Source organism: Vigna radiata, chromosome 5 (genome assembly GCF_000741045.1).
Source record: "Vigna radiata var. radiata cultivar VC1973A chromosome 5, Vradiata_ver6, whole genome shotgun sequence".
NCBI classification, from domain to species: domain Eukaryota; kingdom Viridiplantae; phylum Streptophyta; class Magnoliopsida; order Fabales; family Fabaceae; genus Vigna; species Vigna radiata.
The window spans coordinates 30434819-30462267 of record NC_028355.1 but is presented as its reverse complement, the minus strand read 5'-3'; the positions used below and the strand labels follow the sequence as shown (position 1 = coordinate 30462267).

The 27449-nt window shown below is 34.1% G+C and overlaps 5 protein-coding genes across 16 annotated transcripts; 2 read left to right on the top strand and 3 right to left on the bottom strand.

The window, feature by feature from the left end:
• The first annotated feature begins 1671 nt into the window (after positions 1–1671).
• LOC106762144 (uncharacterized protein DDB_G0271670) lies at positions 1672–6665 on the top strand. 2 transcript variants are annotated; one of them, XM_022781381.1, is made up of 2 exons: positions 1672–3029; positions 6532–6665. In XM_022781381.1, exon 1 carries the CDS (start codon positions 1866–1868, stop codon positions 2994–2996), a length of 1131 nt encoding a protein of 376 aa, XP_022637102.1. In that variant the 5' UTR covers positions 1672–1865; the 3' UTR covers positions 2997–3029; positions 6532–6665. The 2 variants fall into 2 exon arrangements, with proteins under 2 accessions (XP_022637102.1, XP_014501370.1); XM_014645884.2 differs by lacking the exon at positions 6532–6665 and adding an exon at positions 3144–4277 and having other exon boundaries at positions 1673–3029.
• On the bottom strand, positions 5698–13493 carry LOC106762145. Of its 8 annotated transcripts, XR_002668015.1 has the most exons (6): positions 13077–13493; positions 9188–9352; positions 8073–8233; positions 7181–7636; positions 7038–7104; positions 6835–6942 (listed from the first exon to the last, which is right to left on the bottom strand). XR_002668015.1 is itself a non-coding variant. In XM_014645885.2 (3 exons), exons 1-3 carry the CDS (start codon positions 13291–13293, stop codon positions 7620–7622), a joined length of 387 nt encoding a protein of 128 aa, XP_014501371.1. In that variant the 5' UTR covers positions 13294–13493; the 3' UTR covers positions 6835–7619. The 8 variants fall into 8 exon arrangements, 2 of the variants coding, with proteins under 2 accessions (XP_014501371.1, XP_022637103.1); XR_002668010.1 differs by adding an exon at positions 5698–5876 and having other exon boundaries at positions 6491–7636; XR_002668011.1 differs by adding an exon at positions 5698–6674 and having other exon boundaries at positions 6794–7636.
• A 607-nt stretch (positions 13494–14100) lies between these two features.
• Positions 14101–14604, bottom strand: LOC106761813. The gene has a single exon (XM_014645380.2). The coding sequence runs from the start codon at positions 14541–14543 to the stop codon at positions 14283–14285; it is 261 nt and encodes an 86-aa protein (XP_014500866.1). The 5' UTR covers positions 14544–14604; the 3' UTR covers positions 14101–14282.
• Positions 14605–17042: 2438 nt separating this feature from the next.
• LOC106760587 (pentatricopeptide repeat-containing protein At5g04780, mitochondrial) lies at positions 17043–19509 on the bottom strand (the record flags this gene model as incomplete). The annotated part of the gene is made up of 1 exon (XM_022780262.1): positions 17043–19509. A coding segment is annotated over one exon (2160 nt), but the record flags the coding sequence as incomplete, so codon positions are not given.
• Positions 19510–20971: 1462 nt separating this feature from the next.
• On the top strand, positions 20972–24343 carry LOC106762890 (pentatricopeptide repeat-containing protein At1g79080, chloroplastic). Of its 4 annotated transcripts, none has more exons than XR_002668009.1 (3): positions 20972–23005; positions 23743–23902; positions 24137–24343. XR_002668009.1 is itself a non-coding variant. In XM_014647000.2 (1 exon), the coding sequence occupies exon 1, from the start codon at positions 21231–21233 to the stop codon at positions 22944–22946; it is 1716 nt and encodes a 571-aa protein (XP_014502486.1). In that variant the 5' UTR covers positions 20972–21230; the 3' UTR covers positions 22947–23257. The 4 variants fall into 4 exon arrangements, 1 of the variants encoding a protein (XP_014502486.1); XR_001375843.2 differs by having other exon boundaries at positions 24022–24139; XR_001375844.2 differs by lacking the exon at positions 23743–23902 and having other exon boundaries at positions 24137–24342.
• The last annotated feature ends 3106 nt before the right edge of the window (positions 24344–27449 follow it).

Here is a 27449-nt window from a genome sequence, read left to right as displayed (position 1 = left end):
ACATTTAAATTACACATCACCTATATCTTAAAAACAGAAATTTAGTTCAACCAGCTCATTACTCACATACTCATCATACATACACAACAAATTCTAAATCAAAGCAACTCTAGCTTCCCTTACCTCAGAGAAATTTGGATAACTCTACAAAAACCCTGATCGATGCTTGCATCGCAAGGAAACTCTAAGAAAGCCTATAACTCACTGATTATTGATAGCAAACCAATCTTAGGACCTAGATGGAGTAAAGAATCAAAGAGGAAGACTAGTTGATACATGCAAACAGAATCCATTGCATGATCAAGAGTCAAGAATCACCAAGAAAAAGAGAAATGAACTTTTCGACTCAAATCAAGAAATTGATCGATAGGAATTGTAACCCTCAACGCCAGGATCACCTAGAAACTTCTTTATTGTCGAACAAATGATCCAAGAGTGAAAAAGATTGGAGAGAAGTGAGAGAAAACAAAGAGGATAATGTATTAGAGAAATACATATATTTTAGATAATGAATCGAGCTTTAGAAAATTCTATTCATATTATAATATTATTTTAAAATAAAATATTCGATTTCATAATTTTAATACACTTATATATTATAATACTCTATTTTCTAAATTCTTACACTATTAAAATATATGTAATTAATATTATTAATGTAACTTTGATAATATATTTATTTTATGTAATAAATATTATATCTACATTATTATCAATAATAAATTACATTTAATAATAACAATATATTTATAATGTTATACCATATTTATCCATATATTTATAATATTATTTATAACTTTAATATACATTGAATATTTTTAAATACTATTTTTTAATTAATACTAGACTTATAATTTTATTAACAAAATAAAGTTAAATTAATAATAATAGTCAATCACACATTTTTTATTTAATAATAATTAAATTATTATTTTTAACATACCATAATAATAACAGGTGTTAAGTAAAATAATTTATATTCACCCTAAATATCATTGTTCATTACTTTGTTATAGTTATGCTACAATAATGTTGAAATAATAATAATTATTATTATTACTGATTGGTCATAAATATGAATGCTGTAACATTTTTAATAATACTAAAATGTTGAAATTAAATATTAATTAAAACCTTTAGTATTTTAAATATTTGAATTAATTTTAAATTAACATGACTTCAAGATAATTGTAAATTATTAATATTATTTATACATATTTTTTTAATTATAGAAAATATATTAGATAGAACTTTGAAAATGATATTGTATTAATTGATTAAATATAAAAAAGAAAAGTAATGATAAAATAACATATTTTACAGTATAAAGATAAAATACAGTAAAAAAATAAATTTTTATATTTTTTCAAGAAAAAAATAAGATGTAAAAAAAATAATGTTAAATAAATATAAAAAATTAATATGTGTGAAATATATTTATTTAAAAAGAAATGGGCTTAAGAGGATAAGAGCAATGGGACAAGGTTTGGAAATGAAAATTGACTCATCAAACAAAACATGAGATAAGCTTCAACCTCAAAATAATTTCTGCAAATAAATAATAAATAAATAGGTTCATTTATGTAAACAAAGAGAAGTGTGTGGAATTGGATTGTAATAATATAAAAGGAGAAACTTTAGTATTAATGATGAAGTGAATATTTTAATTTTGTGGTGAAAGGGGAGAGAGAAAAAAGAGGGTGACACGTGGCCCTAGTTTCCATGTAGGCTGAGAGAACTGTTATATATACGTCTTCTTCTGCCACCCACCATTGTTAACCTTAACCTTAACCTTAACCTCTTCTTCTTTCATTCATTCTGCAACTTCTCACAAAACAAAAACTCCGTTGCATGATCCTCTCAAAATGGCTTCTGCCTGCGTCAACAACATAGCAATCTCGCCGGAAACAACCTTCCTCGACCTCCCTCCCTGGCTCTCACCTCGAGGATCCGAACCCGAACCGGACTTCGAGTTCCCCCTCGATTCCCCCGCCACCATGCTCCCCGCCGACCAGCTTTTCTCCGACGGAAAACTTGTCCCTCTTCACCTCAAAACCCCAACCATCACAACCACCACCACCACCACCTTCCAAACCCTAACGCTAACCAACGCCGCAACAGCAACAATCTCCCCTCAAACTCCCAAATCCCCTTCATCCACTGCCGCCACTACGGCTACTGACCCCTATGTCTTCTCCCCCAAAGCCCCACGCTGTTCCTCCCGCTGGAAAGACCTCCTCGGCCTAAAAAAACTCTACCACACCACCACCCCTACCAAACCCTCCCCTTCCACTACTTCCAAATCTCTAAAAAACCTCCTACACCGCAAAACGGTGTCGTCTTCTACCAGCTCCGAAAACGCCCCACTTCTTACCAACTCCTGTGACGCCGAATCCCTATCGATCTCCTCTCGTCTATCTCTCTCATCCTCCTCGTCCAGCCACGACCACGACGACCTCCCTCGCCTCTCGCTCGATTCCGAAAAATCAAACCCTAACACCAATATGACCTCAAATGTAAACCCTAACCTCAGCCAGATCTCGATCCACAGAAACCCTAACCCTAGAATCCGATTAGTCAAACCGCGCGCTGGGTCCTTTGACTCCAACAAAACCGTTTTGGATCAGCCTTCCCGCCCTGGGAGGAGTCCGATCCGGAGAGAACCGGAAACGGTGGGGTGTAGGGGCGTTTCTGTGGACAGCCCTAGAATGAACTCTTCGGGCAAAATCGTGTTCCAGAGCTTGGAACGAAGCTCGAGTTCTCCCAGCACCTTCAACGGTGGGCCCCGCTTCAAGCACCGTGGCATGGAACGTTCTTATTCCGCTAACGTCAGAGTCACGCCCGTTCTCAACGTCCCCGTTTGCTCCCTCCGCGGCGCGTCCAAATCCGGTTCTGTTTTCGGGTTCGGGCAACTGTTTTCTTCGCCGCAGAAGAAAGAAACGACGGGGAGTAACAGCAGGGGGCATCACCAAAGTGGTAGGAGTAATCGGAATTGACGTAAATACCCTTCTTTAGATGAAGAAAAAAGGGTAACATTATTGACTAGGCTTTTTTTGGTTTTTTTTTCACCCTTTTTGCCACTTGATCAACCCATATCTCTCTCTGTTTTGTTTTTATCTAATCCCGGAATGGAAATATTGCAGGAAGAGGCACGGTGTTGATTTGGGGGTTTGGTTGGTTGGTTCATTTAATTTGATTTTGTTAAAGTTTTAGGATGATTAATGTAAATACGCGAGGTGGGGTTCGATGGATTTTTAGATGCCCTTTGTTGTTTTCTCAGCATGATGATAATTGATAAAAGATCCCGTTACTGTGTTTGAAACAGTGAGCTCTTTGGTTTTTTACGGCGCTGTTATTTTGTTTTTCTGAATTTGATAGTTGGAAGTAAAAAGTGATTTTTTTAGTAGTATTAATTAAAATATTTGGAGATCTGTTGGGGTAACATGTTGAGTTTATCTCGTGTCTGTTTGTGGATTTTGTTTTGTGGTTATTTTTTTCTATGTTGTAAAGGGTTTTGGGAAATGATGCCAAAAATTCAAACAGAGGCGCCAGCTCTGCTGAATTATTATTTGCACGTCAGTCTGATCCCAATCCTTATTACAGTGAAGTTTTAATTAAATCTAAGTGACCAATTATGGTCTATTTTTAAATCTATGATGTGTGGTGTACGGATATTGTGTTTTATTTTTCTTAGGTGGAATTAGTTTGGGGGTGGTCCACACCTGAAGCTGAGTGTGTGACCTTTATGGAAGATTCAATAGGGTGGGGGCAGTGTTGTTCTCACTATCTTTTTAATTCTTTTAATCAAGATGTGTGTACTTTGATCATGGAGATGAAATGAGTTTCCCAGAAGGGATTATGATGCTTGAATGAATAATCTAACATGATTTCACTATTAAATTTGCCCTTTGTGTGCGTCCGAGATATTGATGGAGGGGTGGAACAGAACACCCTCAAATTGGGTGATCTATGTTTGTTGTTGGATGAAGTTTTTTGTTCACTTGATGATGGATGAAACGATATGAGTCATGGAGGTGATGGGGTCCGTTGTTAATTAGATATGGTAGGACCATTTCCTGTTTGCTAGAAGCAATTTGATATTTGGTATAAGCAAAGTGCATAATTGAGGGAAGGGATATGTTGAAAAGTTGAATGGCTTTGGACCCCTTCGCCTTTTCCATCCATCCTTTATGATGTTAGTAAATGGTTCTAGTTCCGTGGTACTATCACGGGTCTTGGTCATATTCAAATTATATTCTTGGGGATTAAACTCCTAATTAGATTGGACCCTCTGTCGGTTTAGTTGCCTCGGTTCATGATCCATTTATTCCCATTTCCGAATCCCAAACTTCATGATCCATATATATACATCTGTATCCTTTGCACACGCATCTTGTACTCCACTAGTACCAAGCTGCGATCAAACAAACAACTCTTCAGCAACGGCAACCAAAAGTGCACCAACCAAGGAGATATAAAATAATGATGCTTGTTTAAATTTTTTAGTAGTTAGGAATGGTCTATAATCACGTGGCTAACATGTTGTCATACTCTCAGGCTATATTAGCCACCATAAAAGCCAAAACCCATGTGAAGAGAGCGTGATCACTTTTAATTCTCTAAATAAATAAATAAGTAAAATGAATCTTGTCTGCATCACTGTCTATAATGGTGGAGGCAACTTTTATTTGTTAAACTCTATATAATTCGCTTCACAACTTCTGTTGTCCTTATAACAAAATAATACCAAGACCTCTTACGTTCAACTAGGAATGAGTAAAGCGATGGGTGAGGTATAGATGTTTTCCTTTCAAAATTGAAAGAAAAATAATTGTTGTTGGCATAATTAATTCGATGTTATTAATTGGGTAAACAATAGACTTGTGTTGGCTTTTTCACAAAATTCAATTGTAGTTGTGGAAGTGGTGTTCTATCTTTTACATGAGCGCATGCCCTGGGGGTTTGGGGTTCTGTATTGATTCGACACTTTCCCATTCAAGCCGTTGCACATCATGCTATACCTATTCCACCCCCATATAACACAGTGCTCCAAGAATATTCTTCGTCCATATCCATATAAATAATTAATTCTCATCAACAAAGAAATTAAAAAAAAATCTTAGTGGTTATAATATAACTTATAAGGTTTGATACTATATTGCTTTTTGATACATAAAACTAATGTGACAATAGAGGGTGCATGGCATGCAATGGTGGAGAGTGGAGCAATTTATTGCACCCCATAGTGTGTAGAAATGAAGAAAAGCGTGAAAACCTGAAAACCCTACCTAGGCAGTATTGCAGGCATGATGAGCCATCTTGCTCATCTTTTCTTTTTCTTTTTATATATTTATAGGCTTTTTCGTCCATACTCGGATTTTGATGCATCTGATATGATATGATATGGGTGAGCTGTGTTGACCAGTCCTAAGCGAGTAGTCCCCATTATAATACCACATTTGTTCCCATTAGAGTTTGGGCTTTGTGACAACGTGAAAATGGATGCACCTACCAACACTTCTTTTTATAGTCACGCTGCCGGTGTCTGTTTACTGTGTCCCAATGCAGCATCGCAAGGCTACTTGTGTCTTTTCTCATGTGGAGGGAAGTGCATGTGGTTGTAATTTTAGTAGTATTCCCTAAGTCCAAATAACCCCTAGATTCTTGCCAATTTTGCTAGTTTATTCGTATTCTTAATTAATTTCATTACGAAAGCCAGCAAGCCAGCCAGCGAGGTCAGGATTGTATGACGTGACTTATAATAGTTTGGTTGTTTTGGTTACTGAGCTCAACTTTGTCATTACTTTCTCTCTTTTGCTTTATATGGAGATGAGGATGGATAGGTGCAATCATCTCTATCTTGCGAGCTAAATCAGCTGAAAAGCAACCTCAGGTTAATTAATGAAAGCCCTACCATTAAATACATTAATTAAATACTAGTAGACCTAGTAGTATTATTTAATAGGAGGGAGGGAGTGTATTTAAAGCATGATCTCCTTCCTCTGATTTTCTGTGTCTCATAAAGAAAACAATATGTTTGTTGAATAATAAGGGAGCCTGCAAAAGGCTGATGGGAGAGTTTTGGGGCATCAAAGAGAGAACGTGCTTATGTACAGTTGGGTCTCTGCACAGATTCCCCCTCATCCAATCCCTTTTACCCTATCATATGCATCACTGCCAACCCCAACCCCCTCCCCCGTCCCTCCCCTCTCTCTTGCATAGGGAGTGGGTCACTGGGTCAGTGCACAAAAGGGATGAGAAAAGGAGGGTGCTGTTGCTAAAATGCTAACGGCTAAAAAGGATGAGAATCTAAAGATGAGAAGGGCAGACACAAATAACAAATAATTTCTGTATAGTGAAAGATAAAACAGTTAAAAAAGAAGGAACATATGATTAAATTAATCACTCCATTCATCACTTCATTTCAATTATTAGTATTAGTCCTTCTACTTTTTGACATGAAAGAAATTTGAAGGAAGAGATGACTGACTTGGGAACATATCTCTGTCCTCATCTTCATCAACATTGCAGGTCCCCCTTGTAAGATTGAAGAGCAGGTGAGAGGATGGATGTTTTAGAAATAGAATAATGCTACCACCACCTGTGAAGTCCGTACTACAGTGTGGGGGCATGTGAACTACTGGAGTTACATCACAGTATCTTCATGAGCTGGACTGTCAAGGATAATTTGTTGTTGTTATGTTAGCGCATGTCATAAAAACTGCAATGGGCTTGGGTCCCTTTGGAATTTAGTACTGCATGCATTGGACAACTTTTTACGGTTTTACTGTACCTCAATCAGAAGAACCTTTGGTTGGAGCTGAGATGTTATGTTATTTCCTTTCTTTCCTTTTCTACTTCACTCAGTGGTGCAGCAAAACGACAACAGCAAACAAAGGCATGATTCTGGCCACTTGCTTCGGGAAATAAGATCTGGTAATGCTAGGCAAATTTTGCATGTGTCACCATATCGTTCCAATCTTCAGTATTTATATATAAACAATGCACGTCTTGAAAATATTACAACTATATATCACCTTCTAGGCATCTAGATGGTCTAGAAGGTGCCAATAGTTCGATGGAATTGGGTTGCATTTGCAGACTCTGTCTCACACGTTCAATGAATCAAACGGCCCGATTTATTACCAAGAAACAACGTATGCTAATTTAGATGAGGAACCTGTTAAGTAGCCCCACCATGCTATGGCTTCCTGCTTTCTTCATTTTCCCCCATTTCCTAAAAGCAGGGAATGGGATAGGTATAGACAAGCATAAAATTGAAATAAAATGACTACTTGTAAATACTATCGAAGGTAATAGAATATTCCAATTCTTATATTTGTTAATATAAAATTTATCATTTAAGACAGGTTTTCAGTTTAAAATAAGAATTCCTTAATGAATGAAATGAATTTTTACTAGAGACTTTGAACACGAAGTGTCAAAAGTAACCCAAATACAGCTTGTTACTGGATTCCTATTCTAAAATCCTTACTCCTTAACTGGCACTAAGCTGGTATGTGCTTGACAATAAGAATTCAATTCAAGGATACATTACATATTAAGTACATGAGGGAAGAATGGAAGCTGCTTATTCTGACGACATTTAACCAAGAACTTCATTGGTTGTTTTTCTCTGCAAAATTGCACACAAAATAAGTTGGTATAAGAATGGGAATTCAAAAGAAGGTTGAAGTATGCATATTATTAATTAAGTCAAGGCTAACTAATGGAGTACAAATCATTCATCCTCGTTTTAGTCTTCGGAGTTCTTTGACAACTATTTATCCAACTACTAGCCACTGTAAATAAAAAAAAAAATCACTATCTTGTCTGCTTGTTGCGAAAAATCTTATGCAAAATGCAAGCTCGACCTTCCTGTCAACTAAAAAGGCAAAGCGCTCACTTTGGCAAGTTATCAATTCAGATTGTCACATGCTAGGACTTCTGATCATTTGTCTAGTAGTAGTCAATCCTAATCAGCTCAAGCTACAGTAGATATCATCACTAAGAAGGTTGTCAAAATCTTCAGTGGCCCTAGAAGCAGATTTAAGCATACAGTGGATACTGACCACTTTCCTTATCAGGCCAGAACAGCCGTGATGCTTGTGGTCTGCTCGATAAGATAACTATCACAATGACTCCATGATTGATCTGGAAAATGCCAGCTAGAGTGATTGATTCCAGTTCTCTCATGGCAAGTGTATGTGGATTCAACAGTTCCTCTTAAAGCCTAAAGGATAAAACTCGATTGTAAAGTAAAGAAAAAGTTGTCAGGGAGCTTTCTCCAACAAAGAGGAAACCAGGTCAGAGCTATGAGCTAGGCTAAGAAGAGGAATCCTTAAGTCGTACACAGTGATGTAAACTGATGTAGTTCAGCTTATAACTTGTTTGCATGAAAGTGGTGAAAGACACGAACTATTAACTTCAAATATATATAGCACAAAGTATTAGTTTTCGGTGGTGTTTACGTGGAAGAGAGCTTTTACTAATTCATTTAATAGAGGAAAAATTTGCAGCCAAGGTTTAAATATAGCCGAGAAGATTACACTTTGACAGTTGACAAGCTAAACCTGGACTCTCGGACAACTTAACACAAGCACAGAGGCACAAGCTATTTGAGATTATAAAAGCAAATATAACAATTATATTAATAACAATAATAAGGAAATTTAAATAAAGCAAAACAAAATTCCTGCAGTACAATAGCACATATTTGAAATCATTTGACCAGAGTCACTTGCCCCTACTAAGGAAGAAAATTATAATCTCACATGCTTCAGTTTTTGATTTTGTCATGATGAAATATGTAACAATGACTGGTAAATTCATCTAGAACCTTTCGGATATACATTGTTGACAAAAATGGTCAGAAAGTTTGAGTGCAAATTTTATTTTTTGATTTTGTCATGATGAAATATGTAACAATGACTGGTAAATTCATCTAGAACCTTTCGGATATAGATTGTTGACAAAAATGGTCAGAAAGTTTGAGTGCAAATTTTATTTAAAGTTTGAGTGCAAATTTTATTTAAACTTTGCACAGAGATATAAAACTGTAAACTGACTAAAGGGAGAGAGCATACACAGGGGCGGAGACCAGCAAAAGCAAAAAAAAAATCCAATACTAAGTTACTAATTATTAGAAAACAACCATGAAATAAAGTCTCTGGAGATATGTCTATACCATGAGCAGTACCAAAAGATATCATGCGATCTATATTATCAATCCGCCCTTGTATGGACTTTAGAAGTGAATTCAGGGATGAAACTCTTTTCCTAACACTGGAAATCTTGGCAGCATGCTGCATTATGAATGGCAAAGGTGCATCTTCAAGCAACTGATCAAGTTCTGCCAAAGAAAAAGATGAATTTCAGGTCAGCAAACTGGACACCTAGGGTAATAAGAAATTAAGACATCTTAAAGTAATAGGAGAATCTTTAGTTAGGGCATTAAGATTAAGCGTGACTGAAGGACTGAACAGAAATTATAGCATGTTAGCAAAGGAAAAACTTGTATACCATAGCCACAAGTTTGACATGCTAATGAAGACAACATGGAGGGAGACTACAAGAGCACTAGAATTTTGTCATAATGCAGACAAGTATATAGGTTAGTTATCTTGGGAGGAGTGTAGTTTATTTTACATTTTAAAGTCAGTGGAATATCTAATTGGCTTTATACACATATAACTTTCACGCTCTGTTTTCAACACTTGATAGTAAAACACTCTTTTATGGAGGTTAAGCAAAGCATCTTTCAAAAAGTATGCTACACTATACCATAGATGTTTTCACTGACATGGAATGAAGTCTTCTCTAGAGTTTTAAAATAAATGTTCAAACCAAGACATTAATTTAAATAGATCTCAACTTTTCTGTGTAAAACGTCCCCCCCCCCGGCTATGAAATCAACCCTCTACAGAATTTTGCCCATATGGACCACATAGTTCATTGGCATAACTGTTTCCAACATAAGAATTTTATAAGAGGGTTAAACAAAGGTATCAAACCCAATTAACAACAGAATTGTCAGTTGCAAACAGTAATTTAAGAAAGAAAAAACTGGAATCAATTAGCCCATCAGGAGCATATAACTTTCCGGCTTAACTTGCTTATTTCAGTATATGCATCATGCTAAATTAATAACAGAATCGTAATGCAAACATTATTTGAGAGTGTCCAATAATTGTATCTAGCAGCTGCATCAGATAAATTCTTCTTCCAATAGCAACTAAAGCAAGCAAATGCATAAAATTAGACTATAACTATTGTGCAACTTTAGATACTATGCGACAAACAAAAACTCTAAGTCTAACCACAGAAATCAAAATCCCATGCACCTCCAGTACACTAGACAATGCATCTTCATGAATTGCACATTCTTCCATCTTCCAGTATACTTATAATAACAAGCAATACTTTCTTCTCTTCAAGGCTTTTCCAAGTTTCCAAAATATAAAGGTTAGAGAGATTGAGGCTAAAAGTTATGATCAAGTACTAAAGGTGCCTACTTTTCTCGCTCAAGACTCAGGTTTAAATTGTTTCCAACGTTTCCAAAGCATCTGGAGAGACAAACCTAAGAACCACAAGAAAAATAATGTGATCAACTGTTCTCTCTCTTGACCGTATAGCAAAGTAATAGTCAGTAGTTCACTGCAGTGGCAATATGGAGCAGCCTTGGTCACTACAGAATCAAAATAGTGGAGCAGTTCTCCGTAGTGGCTGTAAGAGCTGAAACCGATTACAGAGTTCCATTATTTCACTGTGCGTCAGGGATGGTATTCAGAAACCTTGTTCAAAGCTTTATTCATGCAACATGAATTGCTTTCTTGCCTGTTTTGACACAAATCAACAAGCGCTTGCTGGATTTAGCGGGGTCATTCATGGTTTGGTTTTTAGACAAAAAATGATTTGAACCAAACATAAAAGTATATAGGGTTCAATATGGTTTGATTTGAAGGCAGTTTTGAATCCAAACTAAAACAAACTAATCTCTTGCGGTTCAAATAGGTACAAATTGACTTTTGAAATATCTTCAATATAACAACCAACAAATTAGTGTGGAATCTGATAACTAATTGAATCATGATTAACCCTTGAACATTTTATTTACATAACCATAAGTAATAGAGAAGTAGAAGGAAACATATGATAATAATTGCATCACAAACCTATTCTTAAAAAGTGGACTTTAAGCTTAATTTAACTTCTCAAAATTGTTTGAAAGGTGAATATTGCACCTCAGTTGTATATTATAATTTGACATAATTTGACCATATCTCAGGACAATGTAAGATCCTCAACACCCATTATAAATATGAAGAAGTATGTAATGAACCATTCACAATCAATTAGTCATATATAGTCAATGTTATTCTCCAACCCACATATTATCATTCATAATTTCAAAATACCATTACATAATGCTACAAATAATATAAGCACATTATTGGAGTGGTTTGGTTTAGTTTAGTTTTAACAGCAAGTGAAAAAACCAATGTAAACCACAATAAAAGTTGTTCCTTTTACGGTTTTGGTTTGATCAAGTTTTAACTTTTTTTTGGTTCAGGTTTGACGTTTAAAATCTGTTTGGCTCCATTTTTTACATCCCTAATTTCAGGCCAAGCATTTTTCAGCAAAGACTAGGCTTACCCACTTTTCTGTTTTATACATACTCTGTTTCATCAATCGTGTGCACTTCCTTTATTGCTTTCAGTTCTCACAAAAGTCTTAAGGTTCTTGCCCTTTTTTGCTTCTGTTTTGTCACTCAACCCTGTTTATTTTTTCTCTTGTGTCCTCCTCCTAAGTACTCCTTAGTCTACTGATCACCCCTTCTGTTCTATCTGTGTTTTGTGCCTAATTATTCTGTTTTATTAAAACTTCAATTTCACCCTGAAGCAATAATAGTATCATCTGCTTAGAAAATCACACTTGATTTCTTGATTTTTGTTCTGATTAACTAATGTGCTTAGCTTAAGAATGTGTTTTTCGATTATTAAATATAAATATCTTTGAATTTTTAATCTTTTGTTTTTTAGTATTAATATATGTGTGGTATAAATTATTTACCTTGAATCAATATTGGGATCCTGCAATCCACTATCTCAATACAGTGTTTGTGAGGATGGTTGTTATGTGCTGCTATTTGATATCGATAACCATGAGAAAAACCTCACCTGTGTTTGTTGTATATCCACAAAAGTGCATATTCTGGTATTAGTTCCATCCGTACAATAATGAGCTTCTTTGGGACACTAGTAAGTTGAACACAATAGTGTTACAGTTTAGTACTAGAGCTACTACTTCACAATTTCATATAGTAAGTAGAACACAAGGAATTTCTTCGCATGAGCAATTCACTTGATCAGTTCACTAACAATATACATGCAATTTGACATGGACCTCAATTCACCAAGTAAGCTGACTTAACGTTTGGATTAGATTAGCTTATTTTATGGACTGCCCGAACCCTAAAGAACCTGTTACAAGCATGCTCTAGGCCTATGTCCCCAATCACAAACAAAGTTTGTTAAATTTCCAAAAGCCATAACAAAACTCACTCTCAAACTAATACGCCCAAATAAAAAATAATAATAATAATCAGAAAAGCAATGGCAATATCATAAAAGTATTATGAATTGAAAAGATAAAGAAAACTACAATTACACAGAAGAGCCTTATATGATAATTTTGTTTGGGTGAACCAGGGCATCCTCGTGCAGGGGCTAAGGACTAATCTCTGGAAAAACTGAGATCACTTTAAGAGGTTGACCATTTTGTATAACAAATATATTTCAAATGTGCATACCAAAACTTACGTGTTTAAGGGAACGCAAGACCCTGTTGATACACAAGAGCCTCATATTCAACTAACTATAACCAACCATAGAACTAACTCCAATTTTCAACCAATTCAACAGATAACTATAGAGATAATAAAATAAAGGGAAAAAATAAAACTACTTGCAATGCACTGCTTGTAAATTGAATCGTTGGCAAAGACAAATAACAAACCTGGCACAATGTTGTAAAAAAAAAAAAAACAAGAAGAAGAAGAAGAAACAAAGATAAACCTCCAGTGAGACGATCGAGGACGGAAGAGAGGTGGTCCTGGCTTCGGAGAGTTTGGTTAGCTCTGCAATCGAAATCAGTAATCACGGAAGAGAGCATGGAAGACAAGCCTCTCGCCAACACTTCGGAGCTCTGACGGAGGGGATCTTCGCCGTCGGGAGCGTGGGAAGTGGAAGGCTCCGCCTCGATGACGACGCTGTCGTTTTCGTGAGTTTCCATTGTGATTCGATTAACGGAGGTAAGTGATGGTGTGACGGAGAGGGAGGAGTGAGAAAAGCCTGTATCTGATTATTCTCCTTTTTCAAGTCTCGGTGTGCATTAATAAAGAGAAAATAAACAAGGTTTTCGAGTAAACCAAAATAAATTTATTTATTTATTATCTATAATCTATATTTATCAATAAAAATTATTGATTTATTAATAGTGTTAGTTTTTTTCTATTCACTGATTTTATTTTTATTAATATAAACTTTTTACTATCTTTTCTTTATATATTTTTATAAATTCAAGTTTATTATCTATAATAAAAAAATATAATAAAATTATAATAATTATTTACTTTAGATCTCATTTTTTAATAATTGTGATAAACATTATTTTTAATTATTATAATAAAAGAAATATATAGTTGACGCGATAAGTCGTATCCTTCCTAGCTTTTTTTCTAGCTTTTTCTTTTTGTTGTTTTTTCTCTTCAAAGCCCGAGTGCAGACTTAAATTCACGGAAAATGATATTTTAATATTAATTTTTTAATACCATTTTGATAATTCACATGTAACAATTATACCCGATTTCAAATTAAAAAAATATTTAATTTTCTTTTAAAAAAAAATCTTTTAATTTAATATTTTTTTAATTTAAAATCGTCCCATAACATTATCAAAGTAACACTATATATAACACTATATAAAAATTGATGCACTCTTCTTGAATTCACCATATATGATGACTTTTCACTCTTCTTCAATATGTAGAAAGCTTTCAAACAAGCATGCAAAACATCATATGAAAGAAAAAAAATGGAATAGTCTGAAAAAAACCTCTATTTTATTAGAAAAACTTAGGAAGTCATCACATTCTTTGTTGATAACATGCCATGCACGTCACTGGGAAAAATCAAAACCAAAAAGAAAGAAACAAAGGATCAAGAAAGACTACAAAACCACACACACGTAAAGTTTTAAGGTTGTTGTGTCGTTAATGGCGTTCAGAGTTTATCCCTGGTGAATTCTGCAGAAGAAGCTTCTTCTGGTCTGCGACTTTTCTGCATCTGAGATTGATTATTATCAGCGTTTGAATCTTTTGGTGCAACATTGCGTGCACTTGCAAACATATCAACTGGTTGAGAATCAGAGATCTTTCCCCCTTCAAGGGGAGTGCCGTTGACATACGCCACCCTTACTGCTTCATCTTCTGAAAGCCTTGCCTGTGCTGTTGCATACTTTATGTCATCTTTGCTCTTCGCCATTATTGCTTTACTCAACTCTGTTGTTATTCAGTTGAAGATTTGCATGATGAGAGATGATGATGGTGAATTGGGTGGCTTTATTGCCTTATTGCTGTGATACGTGGCTTTCTCTTTGCATGGTTATGCGACAAGTGTGTGTGACAAAGGTTGAGGATGTAGTGAATGGTGACATGTGGTGGATGAAGGACAAAACTAGAATGTTAGTGAGTTTTTTCTCCAACTAGAAAACCCAGAGATGTTAGGTTAACCTTGTTTAGGAAAACTTTAGCCAGAGGTAAAATTATTATGAAAAAAAAAACTGTTTAGTATTAATTTACTTTATTATTTATATTTATTTTACTATTTTAAAAGTTAAATTTTAACTTACTTTTTATTCTTAATTTTATCATTTTTTAATTTTTAATTATTTGATTATATAATAAAATTAAATTTAAAAATATATTTACAAATACAAATTAAATTAAATTTAAAATTATCTTTTAAAATAATATTATTTAAAATATATATATATATATATATATATATATATATATATATATANCCCTAGATATATATATATATATATATATATATAAAATAAAAACATAAAAAGATAAAATATATACAATCAAGTCAAACTTAATCAGTTTTTAAAATAATATTATTTAAAATATATATATATATATATATATATATATATATATATATATATAAATATATATAGCTATTAATAATAAAAACATTTAAACACTCACCTAAAAATTCGTCTATCTAAACAATTCTTTTATTCTTTTATCCATTTGATTTGTTTTTAAATTAATTTATTCTAAAAGTAAAAATATTTTTTTTTTAGTTTTTAAATAACAGTAATAATTTCTCAAATTTAAAACCTTAAATTTTAATTTTGAATCAATTATCAGCAGTAAAAAAACCGTTAGTGGTTATTTTCATATACAATGAGTTATGAACGGAGGTAAAAAAGTGTGTGCTTTTGCCTCCGAGACACTAGAAGAGTTTTTCTTTTCTTTTTGTGTTTTTTTGTTTTTGTTTTCACCATTGTTATGTCAGTTGGGCCGCAACCCATCAATGCTCACCGCTCCATCTCACACCACCATCATCAAAGGTTTCCAATTGCGAAGAACAAAAAATCTCAGAAATCCAAATCAAATATTCCAATTTCAAGATCAAAATACAATAACAGTAAAGTCTAAAAGAGAATTCCTAAATAACAAGGGTATACTCTATAATCTAACAATGTTTAGCATTTTTATTTTCTCTCTCGGTACTAAATTTCATTGGTGTTTAGTCCTTGGATGAGTAAGTTTCCTCATCATTGGTGGTGTTTATGAATCAAAAGATACCTTACTTCATTCAATTGTGGAGGCCAAAGCCCAAATAGGTGGTTTGAACCAAGGTGGGTCATAACCATGAGCATTAGTGTCCAACTTAGGCCGTGATAATCGATTACAAGGTCCTTATAATCAATTATCAGAGACATTTTGGAAAGTTGTACAAAAAGTTGAACGTGGCTCCCCAGCTAGGAAAACTAGACTCTTCAAGGTTTCTTAGACTTTGTTTTTGAGTGATTTTCTTCAAAGTTTTTCCTTGGATGAGTGAGTTTCCTGATCATTGGTGGTGTCTAGTGCATAACTTGGGCATCAATGCTCATGGTTTTGACCCACCTTTGTTCAAACCACATGTCTAGGCTTTAGCCTCTAATATTGAAGAATAAAGGTGTCTTTTAGTGTACTAAACATCACCAATGATGAGCAAAGTCACTCGTCTAAGGACTAAACACCACCAATGATGAGAAAACTTGCTCATCCAAGGAAAAAAATTGAAAAATCACTCAAAAACAAAGTTCAGGCAATGCTAGAACACTTGTCATAATACGTCCATTTTACCTGTCATAATATGTCTTTTCTGCACTAGTTCTGTATATATATTACTGCATTATTTTATAGAAGTGGCACAGACAATCAAACAAATGTGTCTAAATTTTTCCAGTTTGGCTCCTTGTAAGCCTCCAACTATGACAAATTTGTGAAAGATCTTTTCATTGGGTTTATAAATCACTGCAAATTGAACTCTTGAATTTTCCACTAATTAAGTGTTGGTATGCTTCTCTTGCTGGATATTTTTTGTAACCAAGAAGTGATATATGTCTTGCAGATATGGGTAAATATGAGGTGGAGCAAGAAAGGCGTCAAGAAACTGTTGCTGAGGCTAGCAGTTGACCCCTATTAAATTTGGTAAGTGAGGATCAGAGAGCAATTAGTATGATGCTTCTAGATGAAAAGAAGTTGATTGAAGGAGGGATTTTTTGGTTTGGAAGCACTCTGAAAATATCATCCACTCTGCATGAAGATTATGAAGCTGGGAAGAGGTGTTGCAAGTTGCAACTAGCAAAAGAAAAATATTGCAGTTTTCAATGGTGAGAGTACTCACTGCACGCCATCCGTCCATAGAGGCAACTCTAAGGTGGCTTTCAATGAAGTGGAAGTTCAGGCACAGAACTTATTTCAACAAGCAATCAACTTATATTCATTCAGTCTATTCGATTCTATCCATATATAACTGAAGCAATCAGCATATTTCATCACAAAATACGGAGAATAATCAGAAAAAGGTCCTCCGATATTGTTTTAACTGCATGATGAATGCACAGTGCAAGCAACCTCATCGAAGCATTTTCTTGAGAGGAATTTGATTTTTTGCTAAGAATCTGACATGGGCATAATGGCGGACCAAACCGCTGTTGAACCTAAAAGAATTTAAAGATCATATCCAACAAGTTCTGAGAAGAACAACAGCCTGATTCAAATAATCACCACAAGTCTTGACAAGAACAATTTCCATTTCTGAAATGATGAAACCTCAAGGAGTCTCTAACGATGATTGTCACGCCAACAATTTTAGAAATGTACTTAATGACATTGTGACAGTCACCACAAATTCTCAAATTCTTGAAAACCCGTAGAGATGACTGTCCATTCAAATGAAGAATCCCAAATGCAACAGCGAGCCTCTCACTGTGGCTACAAAGACTAGCAGCTTTTTCCTCTTGGTCAACATCTTGCAGAACATAATCAGTGTCAGGCTTATATCCGGCCAATTTCATTTTCTCATCTAACTCATTCAAAAAGTCATAGATTTTATCACTCTCCATGTTATTTTTGTCTCCAACAACAAAAGTGTAAACTCTATTTCCCACTTCAAGCCAACTACAGCCTGGAGTTTTTGTAACTCCTCTCTCTTTCATCAATATTCTCGCTTTTGAAGCTTCACTCCACAATTTGGCTGTGACAAGGATGTTGAATAATAAAACATAATTTCCAGGGTTGTTGGGTTCAATCTCAAATAATTTATTGGCTGAAATTTTTGCCAATTCCACATTCTTATAAACTCTACAAGCACCAAGAAGTGCTCCCCAAGCACTGGCAGTTGGCTCCATAGGCATTCCCTGTATAAACTCGTATGCCTCATCAAGCTGACCAGCACGGCTGAAGACATCAACCATGCATGCATAGTGATTAGCATCAGGTTCCACTTGATGATCCCTACCCATTGAATTAAAGATCTGGAGTCCTTCCTCTACCAACCTTGAGTGGCTACAACCAGACAGAACACCAGTAAAAGTAACAGAATTGGGCTTCATCCCTGACTGAAGCATGCTCTCGAACAGCAAAAGTACTTCTTTTCCATTTCCATGCATTGCATTGGCAATTATCATCGTGTTCCAAGCAACAACATCTTTCCTGTGCATCATATCAAACACATTCTTTGAAAGATTCAAGTCACCACATTTAGCATACATGTATACCACCGCAGTCATGGTTGTCAAGTCCCAAATTAACCAATGCCTAACGACATAGCAATGTACCTCCTTGCCCATCCTCAAGCTTTCTAAAAGAGAGCAAGCCGGTAAAAAACTACTAATTGTAATTTGATTAGGTTTAAATCCCATGTTTTGCATCTTCCTAAGCATCTCCACTGCCTCCTCTATTTTCCCGTTTTCCATGCAACCCCCAATAACAGCATTCCATGTAGCTTCATCTGCTTTGACTCCTTTGCTCCTCATTTGGGAAAACAGGGCAAGACCCTTCTCATATTCTTTGTTTGTGAAGTATGCCGATAAAACTCCATTCCAAGACACAACATCTCGATGAGGCATCAAATCAAAAACTAGTCTAGCCGGTTTAACACTCAAACATCTAGCATACATGCTCACAAGAGCACTGCAGACATACACATTTTCCATCATCCCATTTCTCATTGCAAATCCATGAATAGCCCTTCCAGACTTCAGATCTTTCAATTCCGAGCACGCAGGCAAAATGCTAGACACTGTCACTGAATTAGGCTTCACCCCATTCCGTCCCATCTCGTGAAAAACAGCTAGGCCTTGTCTGGGCAATCCACAATTGACATAGCATGAAGACATGGAGGTCCAAGAAACCACATCTTTCACAACCAAATCATCAAAAACCTGTCTTGCACCTTCAATGCATCTACACTTCCCATAGGCATGAATCAATGCATTTCCTAAGAAAACATCAGAAATCATCCCACATCGAATGGAATCATCATGAATCTCCTTGACTCTCAAGAGATCACCAGAGGCACCAGAGGCCTTGGCAACAGCCAGAAACACAGAGTTCTGGGGTTTGATCCTACGTGCCCGAAGCGAAGCATAGATCCTTAAAGCCTCATGTGGAAATCCATAAGTAGTGAGAGTTGAAATTAATGTATAACAAGTGGTGGGGTCTGGTTGAGGAATATTATCAAACAGTTGTTGGGCACGCCTTAAATCACCGACATTCAAAGCTGCCTTAACAAGACTGTGACCCAAGTGAGATGGGAGGTTAGTGCGCACAGAGGGAGCCACCTTTGTTGAAGGTGGCTGCTTCCGCAAGGAAGGATTAAGTGTTTTACGAGAGCGAGAAGTGACAAAGGTAGCAAAACAGAGCCTACACACATGACACAGTCACAATCTTCATTTCATTCATTTGGATCCATTTTTTGTATTCGGATTCAGCTCTATCGGGTCGGGTAAATTTTAATGGTTTCTAATATTCTTCTATTATTAAGCTCCCTTTTTTTCTTTTGAAAAGGTAAATTGCTTTTTGTTAAAAGAATTTGTAGAGAAAAAAATTAAGAAAAGATTATTTTTAAAATGAATAAATAAATATAAAGACATAAGTGAGAATTAGGGTCTCCTTAAAATACTGCATATCCTTTTTTTGGTATATAATTATGAGGTTAAATATAAAAAGAATAAGCTAATAAGTTTTCGTATGTTAAAATGATAATTTTAAAATTATTAAAAATTGAAATTGATTGGATTTCTTTTTTAAATTGTCTCAAACTTGACATTGGCGCATGAAAAATTAAAAAAATTAAACGTTAAAAAGGTTAACTATTTTATTAGAAATATAATAAATTAAAAAAGATACACCTCTTACAGCATTAGTAAATAATATGTTGATTTCTGTTAAGAATAATTATACAAGTTTCCAAGTCTATTTAACTTGCTTTAAATTATTAAAATTGCTTTTTTAAATCAACATATAAATAAAAAAGAGAATGAATTTTAATTAAAAATTAACTTAACATAATCTAAAAGAAGCTTTAAAAGTTTACATCTACTAGTCAATCTTTGAAAAAAATTATATTCAATGGATATAACAAATATTTAAAAAACTAATGATTTAAATAAACACTTGTCAAATATTACATTGGCTACTAATCATCGTTTCAAGTAACCTTAATCCAACTAAATTAACTCCCGTAAACTAATAATTTTACTGCATTTTTTTTAATTTAAAAGCCTAATCACTAGTAATAAAATAATTTAGTGACTTAGAGACTAGTTTATTCTATATATGTATTTAAATATTGGTTTCGTAAATAAAATATATGTTTAATATATTTATATATTCTTTCTATGTTTTTCTTTTAGTATTTTTTTTATATTTGTTCTATTTTCATACAATCCATTTATTTTCTCTTCAAAACTATTCTCTCGTATATCTAAAATTTTCATACTCGTTTAATATTATTCTAACTTTTTACTTATTTTTTTAATATAAAAAATTTATATTTTATAACTATTTTAATTTTATATCATGTGTTAAATAAATATAAAAGTATTTCGTTTTTTTTATAATTGACCATGAAAAAAAGTTAGTAAGTCGAATGTGAAAATAAAACAATTATTTTTATCTGAAAAAAATATTGATATTTTAACAACATTTTAATTTTAATATTAGTGTTATTTTGTTATTAGTTTATATTAATATTTATAATAATTATTATTATTGATGTTAAAATAATTTGAACCAAAACTTAAAATATTTTCTAAAATATTATTCTCAAATTAACATTATCAAAGAAAAACATATAACTATTTGTGTTAGGATAACACGATAAAACGTAGGTGTGGTGGGAACGTAGCTGACGCTATTGAATGAAAATCTTCAGTTGTTGGTACCTTTCTCTCTTTCCCTTTCACACTCACTTTCTCACTTGTTAATTCTCGCGAAGAATCAATCTTCACACATCACTGTGTATCCACTGTAACTAGTTTCAACATACCTATTGCAAGCAGAACCTGTCCACAATGTTTCTTAGTTTTTGTTCTATCTGCAAAACATGATCAACTAGGACTCATTCACCATCGTTATACTTCATTTTCCTACTTCAATCATGGCTTCACTTCTGAATACTGTGTCACCAGCTGCAAATTTATCCCCCAAAACAAAACGACCCACTTGTGGCGGTTTCTTGCACTCCCAGGTTCCGAATCTCCACACTTTTTCCATGAACAAGGGTTTTTCTAGGGTTTCGGCTTCGACCCAGATTGCCATTACCCCAAAAGATGCGGTTTTTAATCTCCCCAATTGGAGAGGTGGGAGGAATGACCCTAGGGGCAAAGAGCTAAAGGTCTATGATGCATTTCTCCATTTAGAGTATTTGGTGGGTAAGGGCCAAAAGCCAGAGGTGACTCAAGCAACTCAGCTTTTGTATGATCTTTGCAAGTTTAACAAAGCTAGAAAGGCTGTTAAGGTGATGGATATGATGGTTGATTCAGGTATTATACCTGATGCAGCCTCTTATACATACTTGGTCAATTTTTTATGCAGGAGAGGCAATGTTGGGTATGCTCTTCAGTTGGTTGAGAAGATGGAGGGGCATGGTCTTCCAACTAATACTGTTACCTATAACACTCTTGTTAAAGGCCTTTGCATGCATGGTAACTTGAAGCAGAGCTTGCAGCTTTTGGATAAGTTGAGAAAGAAGGGCTTGGTTCCAAATGCATTCACATTTTCTTTCCTTCTCCAAGCGGCTTACAAGGAAAGGGGAGTGGATGAGGCCATGAAGCTTCTTGATGAGATAATTGCCAAGGGTGGAGAGCCTAATTTGGTTAGTTACAATGTGCTGTTAACTGGGTTGTGCAAGGAAGAGAGAACTGAAGAAGCTATCAGGCTTTTCAGGGAATTGCCTGCAAAAGGGTTCAGTCCTAGTGTTGTGAGTTACAACATTTTGCTGAGGAGTTTGTGCTATGAAGGGCGATGGGAGGAAGCTAACGAACTTCTTGCAGAGATGGATAAAAGGGACCAGTCTCCCTCGGTGGTCACTTACAACATATTGATTACTTCACTTTCATTTCACGGAAGAACAGAACAAGCTTTTCAGGTTTTGGATGAAATGACAAGGAGTGGATTCAAGGTGAGTGCTACTAGCTATAATCCGATTGTTGCACGACTCTGCAAGGAAGGGAAAGTGGATCTTGTTGTTCAATGCATAGACCAAATGATTCACAGGCGTTGTAATCCTAATGATGGAACGTATTGCGCTGTTGCAATGCTGTGTGAGCAAGGTAAAGTGCAGGAGGCTTTTTTTATAATCCAAAGCATGAGTAATAAACAAAGCAACCCTATCCATGATTTTTACAAAAACGTGATTGCAAGCCTGTGTAGGAAAGGGAACACATATGCAGCTTTTCAGATGTTATATGAAATGACAAAATATGGATTTACTCCAGATTCATTTACTTATTCATCTATGATAAGAGGAATGTGTAGGGAGGGAATGCTAGATGAGGCTCTTAAGGTATTCAGTATTTTGGAAGAAAATGAACACGTTCCTAATATTGATAACTACAACGCACTTATACTTGGATTTTGCAAAGCTCGGAGAACAGACATGTCAATAGAGATATTTCTGATGATGGTTAACAAAGGATGTGTGCCTAATGAGAATACCTATACCATTCTTGTGGAAGGACTTGCTTTTGAAGAGAAGACAGATATAGCTGCAGACCTGTTGAAAGAGTTGTGTGGGAAGGAGGTTCTGAGCCAAAGTACTGTTGAAAGGCTTTGTATGCAATTCGACTTCAAGGAATTAATAGCAGCAGAATAGTGACATATACCCCTAACAGAAAGTAGGTAGGCCTATGACTGCCTTCAGATGTTAATTAGGTAAGTAAAACAAGTTACCAAATGCTTGAAATTTTGATTGAACATAGTGTCTAGAGATGAATAATGAAAAGGCTCAAGCAGATAATATAATGCTGATTGCATTCTCTCCCTTGCTTTAGATTTAACATATTTTAGCAATTTGAGTTCTTCGAATGATTTGTATTATCCATTTGTAGGTTTGTTTCTTGGTTACAAATTACTTTCCATGCCATTTTTATTGCCATATGAATATATGATTACCCCTTTTCCTGCTGGAGTTTTTGTTACAAGCATTAAAAATACACATATATTAAAATTCTTTAATATATTTTATAAAACATCAAAATTAGTGTTCATCACTATATTTTGAAGACATAGTCGAGAAATAACACATAAAAAGTAATCCAAATTCTTACCCCTTTCATTGAAATAACTAATGTGAAAAAAAACATTCGTAGAGCAGGTTTTGTTGTTCAAAGAACCAGTTAGAAGAATGATAGCGCTACAAGGAAGCATTAAAAAAATGTCTGTACCAACAAAGATGAATATAGAGAGAACTTGCTTAAAAGATGAATAAGCTGTCATATCAGCAAGGACAAAAGAAATGTTACTACTTTATACTTTTTTCTCCCCTTTCTTTAGATACATTCTCCGAACACATTAAAATTTAAAAACTTCAAATGCTTTCTGTCAATGCATATTGGAAACCAATAAACCATCATTTCACACTATGTTGATGGTTAATATCTGTTTTACAGTTAACAAGCTTGAATGTTAGAACACGTAACCATCTCTATCATTCTTCGGCTATCTCCTTTGATCTACAAGAAACTGAACTGTACAATACCCTGTGTGGGTTCCATATCAGACAATTGTTAAGAGAGTTTGAAATACATCTCATCAGTAATTTACAAACTAGTAAGTTTTAATATTTTGTTAATTTAATTACTTTTAGTTTGCATGAATCAAAGTTCCATTGTTATTAAATTGATTTTGATAAATAATTTCAATTAGATAACGTAACTCAATTTTTTTAGGAGAATGATAATCTAAACTTTCTTTTCATTACTTGGAGCGATTTGGTATACTTGTCAAAAGAGTTATCAGGCGTTGTTCGCGGTGGTAAGAGACTGATGGTTAACAACGATGCAGGCTCGTGGTGGTTCGTTGTGGCTTCAAACCTGGTGGATTTCGTAAAGATTCACAGTGGTCAGACAACGAGAATTGTGTTTGTTGGGGCTTAGAACCTGTAGTTGTCATATGAATTAACTTCTACTGATGCCATATTAACTCTATTTTTAGTCGAACATTGTAAATGCTCTGGAACATCTTTTTAATAAACATAAAGTGTTAGTTTAATTTGGGACAAACGTTAAGCCCTAAAGCAAAAAAGAAGGTCCGTAATGTTACAAACATTATAGACATGGACATAAGGAGACAAGTGAATCTAATAAAAAATGAAAGGAACAATTAAGTTTTTGTTGCCAACAAAAACAAGAGGTTATGACCTAACCTGACCCATCAAAAGCAACATTGATCAATAACATATAAAGCTTCTTTTGGTTGCTCAGTAATACTCCAACTTCACTACATATAGGAAAAAAAATTAATATACCATTTCAAGTAATTGTCAAAATGGATCATCCGGCCGACTCGACTCACCACGGATTGGCCAATTAGTGAGTCAATTCAACTTGACTCACTTATTAGTGAGTTAAAAAAATTTGAATCCAACCCGGCCTACCACGAGTTGATAGGTTAAACGGGTTGGCTCACTCGCTTACTTAATTACAAATTTTTCTCTTTCTACTAAAAAAATAACAAAAATGTTCTAATTCAAATCTAAATAAAGGGGAAGAGTCGTAAATTATATTTATGATCAATCAAACATAAGATTTCATTTACACAAAAGATTTCCTTAACTCAACCGAGTTCAACAAGTGTTTTAATTCTCTTCATAATTGCAATCAACGATTGCTTACAAGTCGTTCATACTATTACTCTTGCAGAGAGGATATGATTACAATACAATGCAGTCTAAACAGTCGCAGGTGTTTGTGTGTTTTCTCTTTCTCTCTTTCTTACAATCACTAAGCAAATATTACAATGAAACTCAAGAGTATTGTTTTTTTTCTTCTTCTTCTTTTTTTTCTGCTTAGATATTTTATTTTTCTTGAGCTCTTTCTATGCTTTTCTTTTTGAACGCTTCTCAAAGGATGAATATTTACGTTGTATGTTATCCTCTTGATTTTTCATCTGAATTATCTTTTATTTAAAGGCTCTTTGAATAAATGTCTGTTAGACTAAGCTCTTGGCCTTGATTCTTGTTTCTTCTTTTTCTTCATGTACAACAATCATTGCTTAAAGTAGGTTGTACTTTCTTTCATACACCGCTTCAAGTGAAGAACATTCTGTGAATATCTCTTTTATCTTTAACGTATACTTTTGATATTTTAATTGAAGCTTGTAGATGCGTGTAGAGTAGGTTATCTACAAAGAATAGAATAGATTATGCATGTAACAAATATGTCTTATCTCTTATCACTTTTTGTTGTTTTTGAACGTTGAACATTTAATGTCATTTAATGTTTGCTCAAAACAACAAGTGCTTTTCAATTTTCTACCAGAGGTAGCGTTTAACAATTTAGCTTTTCTTCTAAAAATACCAACCATTGAGTAGGAATTTCATCGTTAGACGAAGTAACAGTTTAACTCATGGTACCGTTTGGATTGATGTAAATGTTTTGTGATTTTGACGTGATAGTCATTTAGCGTTGCATCTGGGTGTTTTGATTTAGTTTTTTTTTTTTCTACAATCCTAAGTGTTTTCTTAAGGTTTTTCTATGTTGGGGATCTTGAGCCTAAGTCTTATGTTTCATCCTATGGTATTTTCATATTTTTATTTCGTTTAATGTTATTTGGTTAAACTTTAAAACATGAGAGTTTTTAGACGTATAAACGATTTTGTCTCAACAACTAGTTCTAGTGAAGGGAGCATATGTCGAGGTCTCTCTTTCTTCACAGAATATCAACCCCACATGGGCGTGAGTTGTACTTACAGAACCGAATGTACCCTATGAAGACGATCTTCATGAACTTCCTCAATTTTCTATACATAAAGTAAGTTTCCTTCCGCTCTCTCATAGGTGCTCGTCCTCCCTGGATGGATGGTGGTGTGCCTACAAATAATAATCTGACACTTAAGTTAGTAAAGTACGTTAGATAACAATTGATGTGTAAAAAATAAATGTGAATTATTTACCTTGATAAGTATACTATTTATAAGATAATTATAAATTTATTAACTCTCACTTATATGGGATTGGGTGGGTCATAACCTATTTTCTGATAACTGAATTGTTTGATTCAAAATATATTAAATTAAAAAATAGCTTAGTTTTAAAGTGTGACAAACCATTTTATAACTAAATAGAAACAGGCCAGCTTGGATAGCATCTGATGATATATAGAATACACTATTTATTACTTTCCATTATTTGCCGGTGCTTATGAATTTTCCTTTTGGCATCGTAAATAATGAAATGATCGATTCGAACATATCTTTCTTGCTCCTATTTTCTCTATATGAATCCTTTGGAACTTTCAGTTTGTTGAAGGAGTACTACGCATTGTCCTTATGTTCCTCCCTGACACTATAGATATCAATATATCATGAAAAAAGTTAAAGGTTATGTAAAATATATCATTAAATGTCTTTTGAGAACTTAAACTTTTCAAAGCAAAACACAAATTTAGGATTGTTAGAATTGTTTTCATCGGCTTATTTTTGTCAACAGAAAAAAATTACTATAAATATCATTACTGTTTATTTTAAGGATTTCAAATATTTGAGAATATAAACCTTGGAAATGTGTTTTCTTCATGTTGAATTGTAAAGGAATAGATCCTGGTCTTATTTAAGTCTGGAAAAGTAGTACTTAGATGGGTGTTTTTACTACAAATAAAAACTTTAGGAATCTGAAATTGAAATTATTTTTATTTTCATGTGTTTTTCTAAATGACATAGTTAGGAATCAAATGTTTTCTGAGAATGTCCTTTTATACCTGATGCAAGCAATTACTAAGTGAGAAATATAAAAAAATATTGCTATAAATATTTAAAAATAAAATTAAATATATTTTTAGTCTTGATTTTAATTCAATCAAGTTACTTTTTCTGAAATGTATAAACCCTCTCTCTCTCTCTCCTGTAATGGTACCATTCTTAAGCTCAATCCTTTCGTTGTTCAGCTTCATTAGAAACATGTTCAAGTTTTACACGCCTTTTATCTTTAAATTGAAAAGGTTAAATATGGTTTTGCTCCTTAACTCTCAGTTAAAATTAGAATTAGTTTCTTTTTAAAATTTTGACCTAATTTAATCCTCCAATTTTAGAAATATATAAATTTAGTTCTTTTAACTAAATTTTATTAGGTTTATTTGATGTTTTAAGTATAGTATTTGG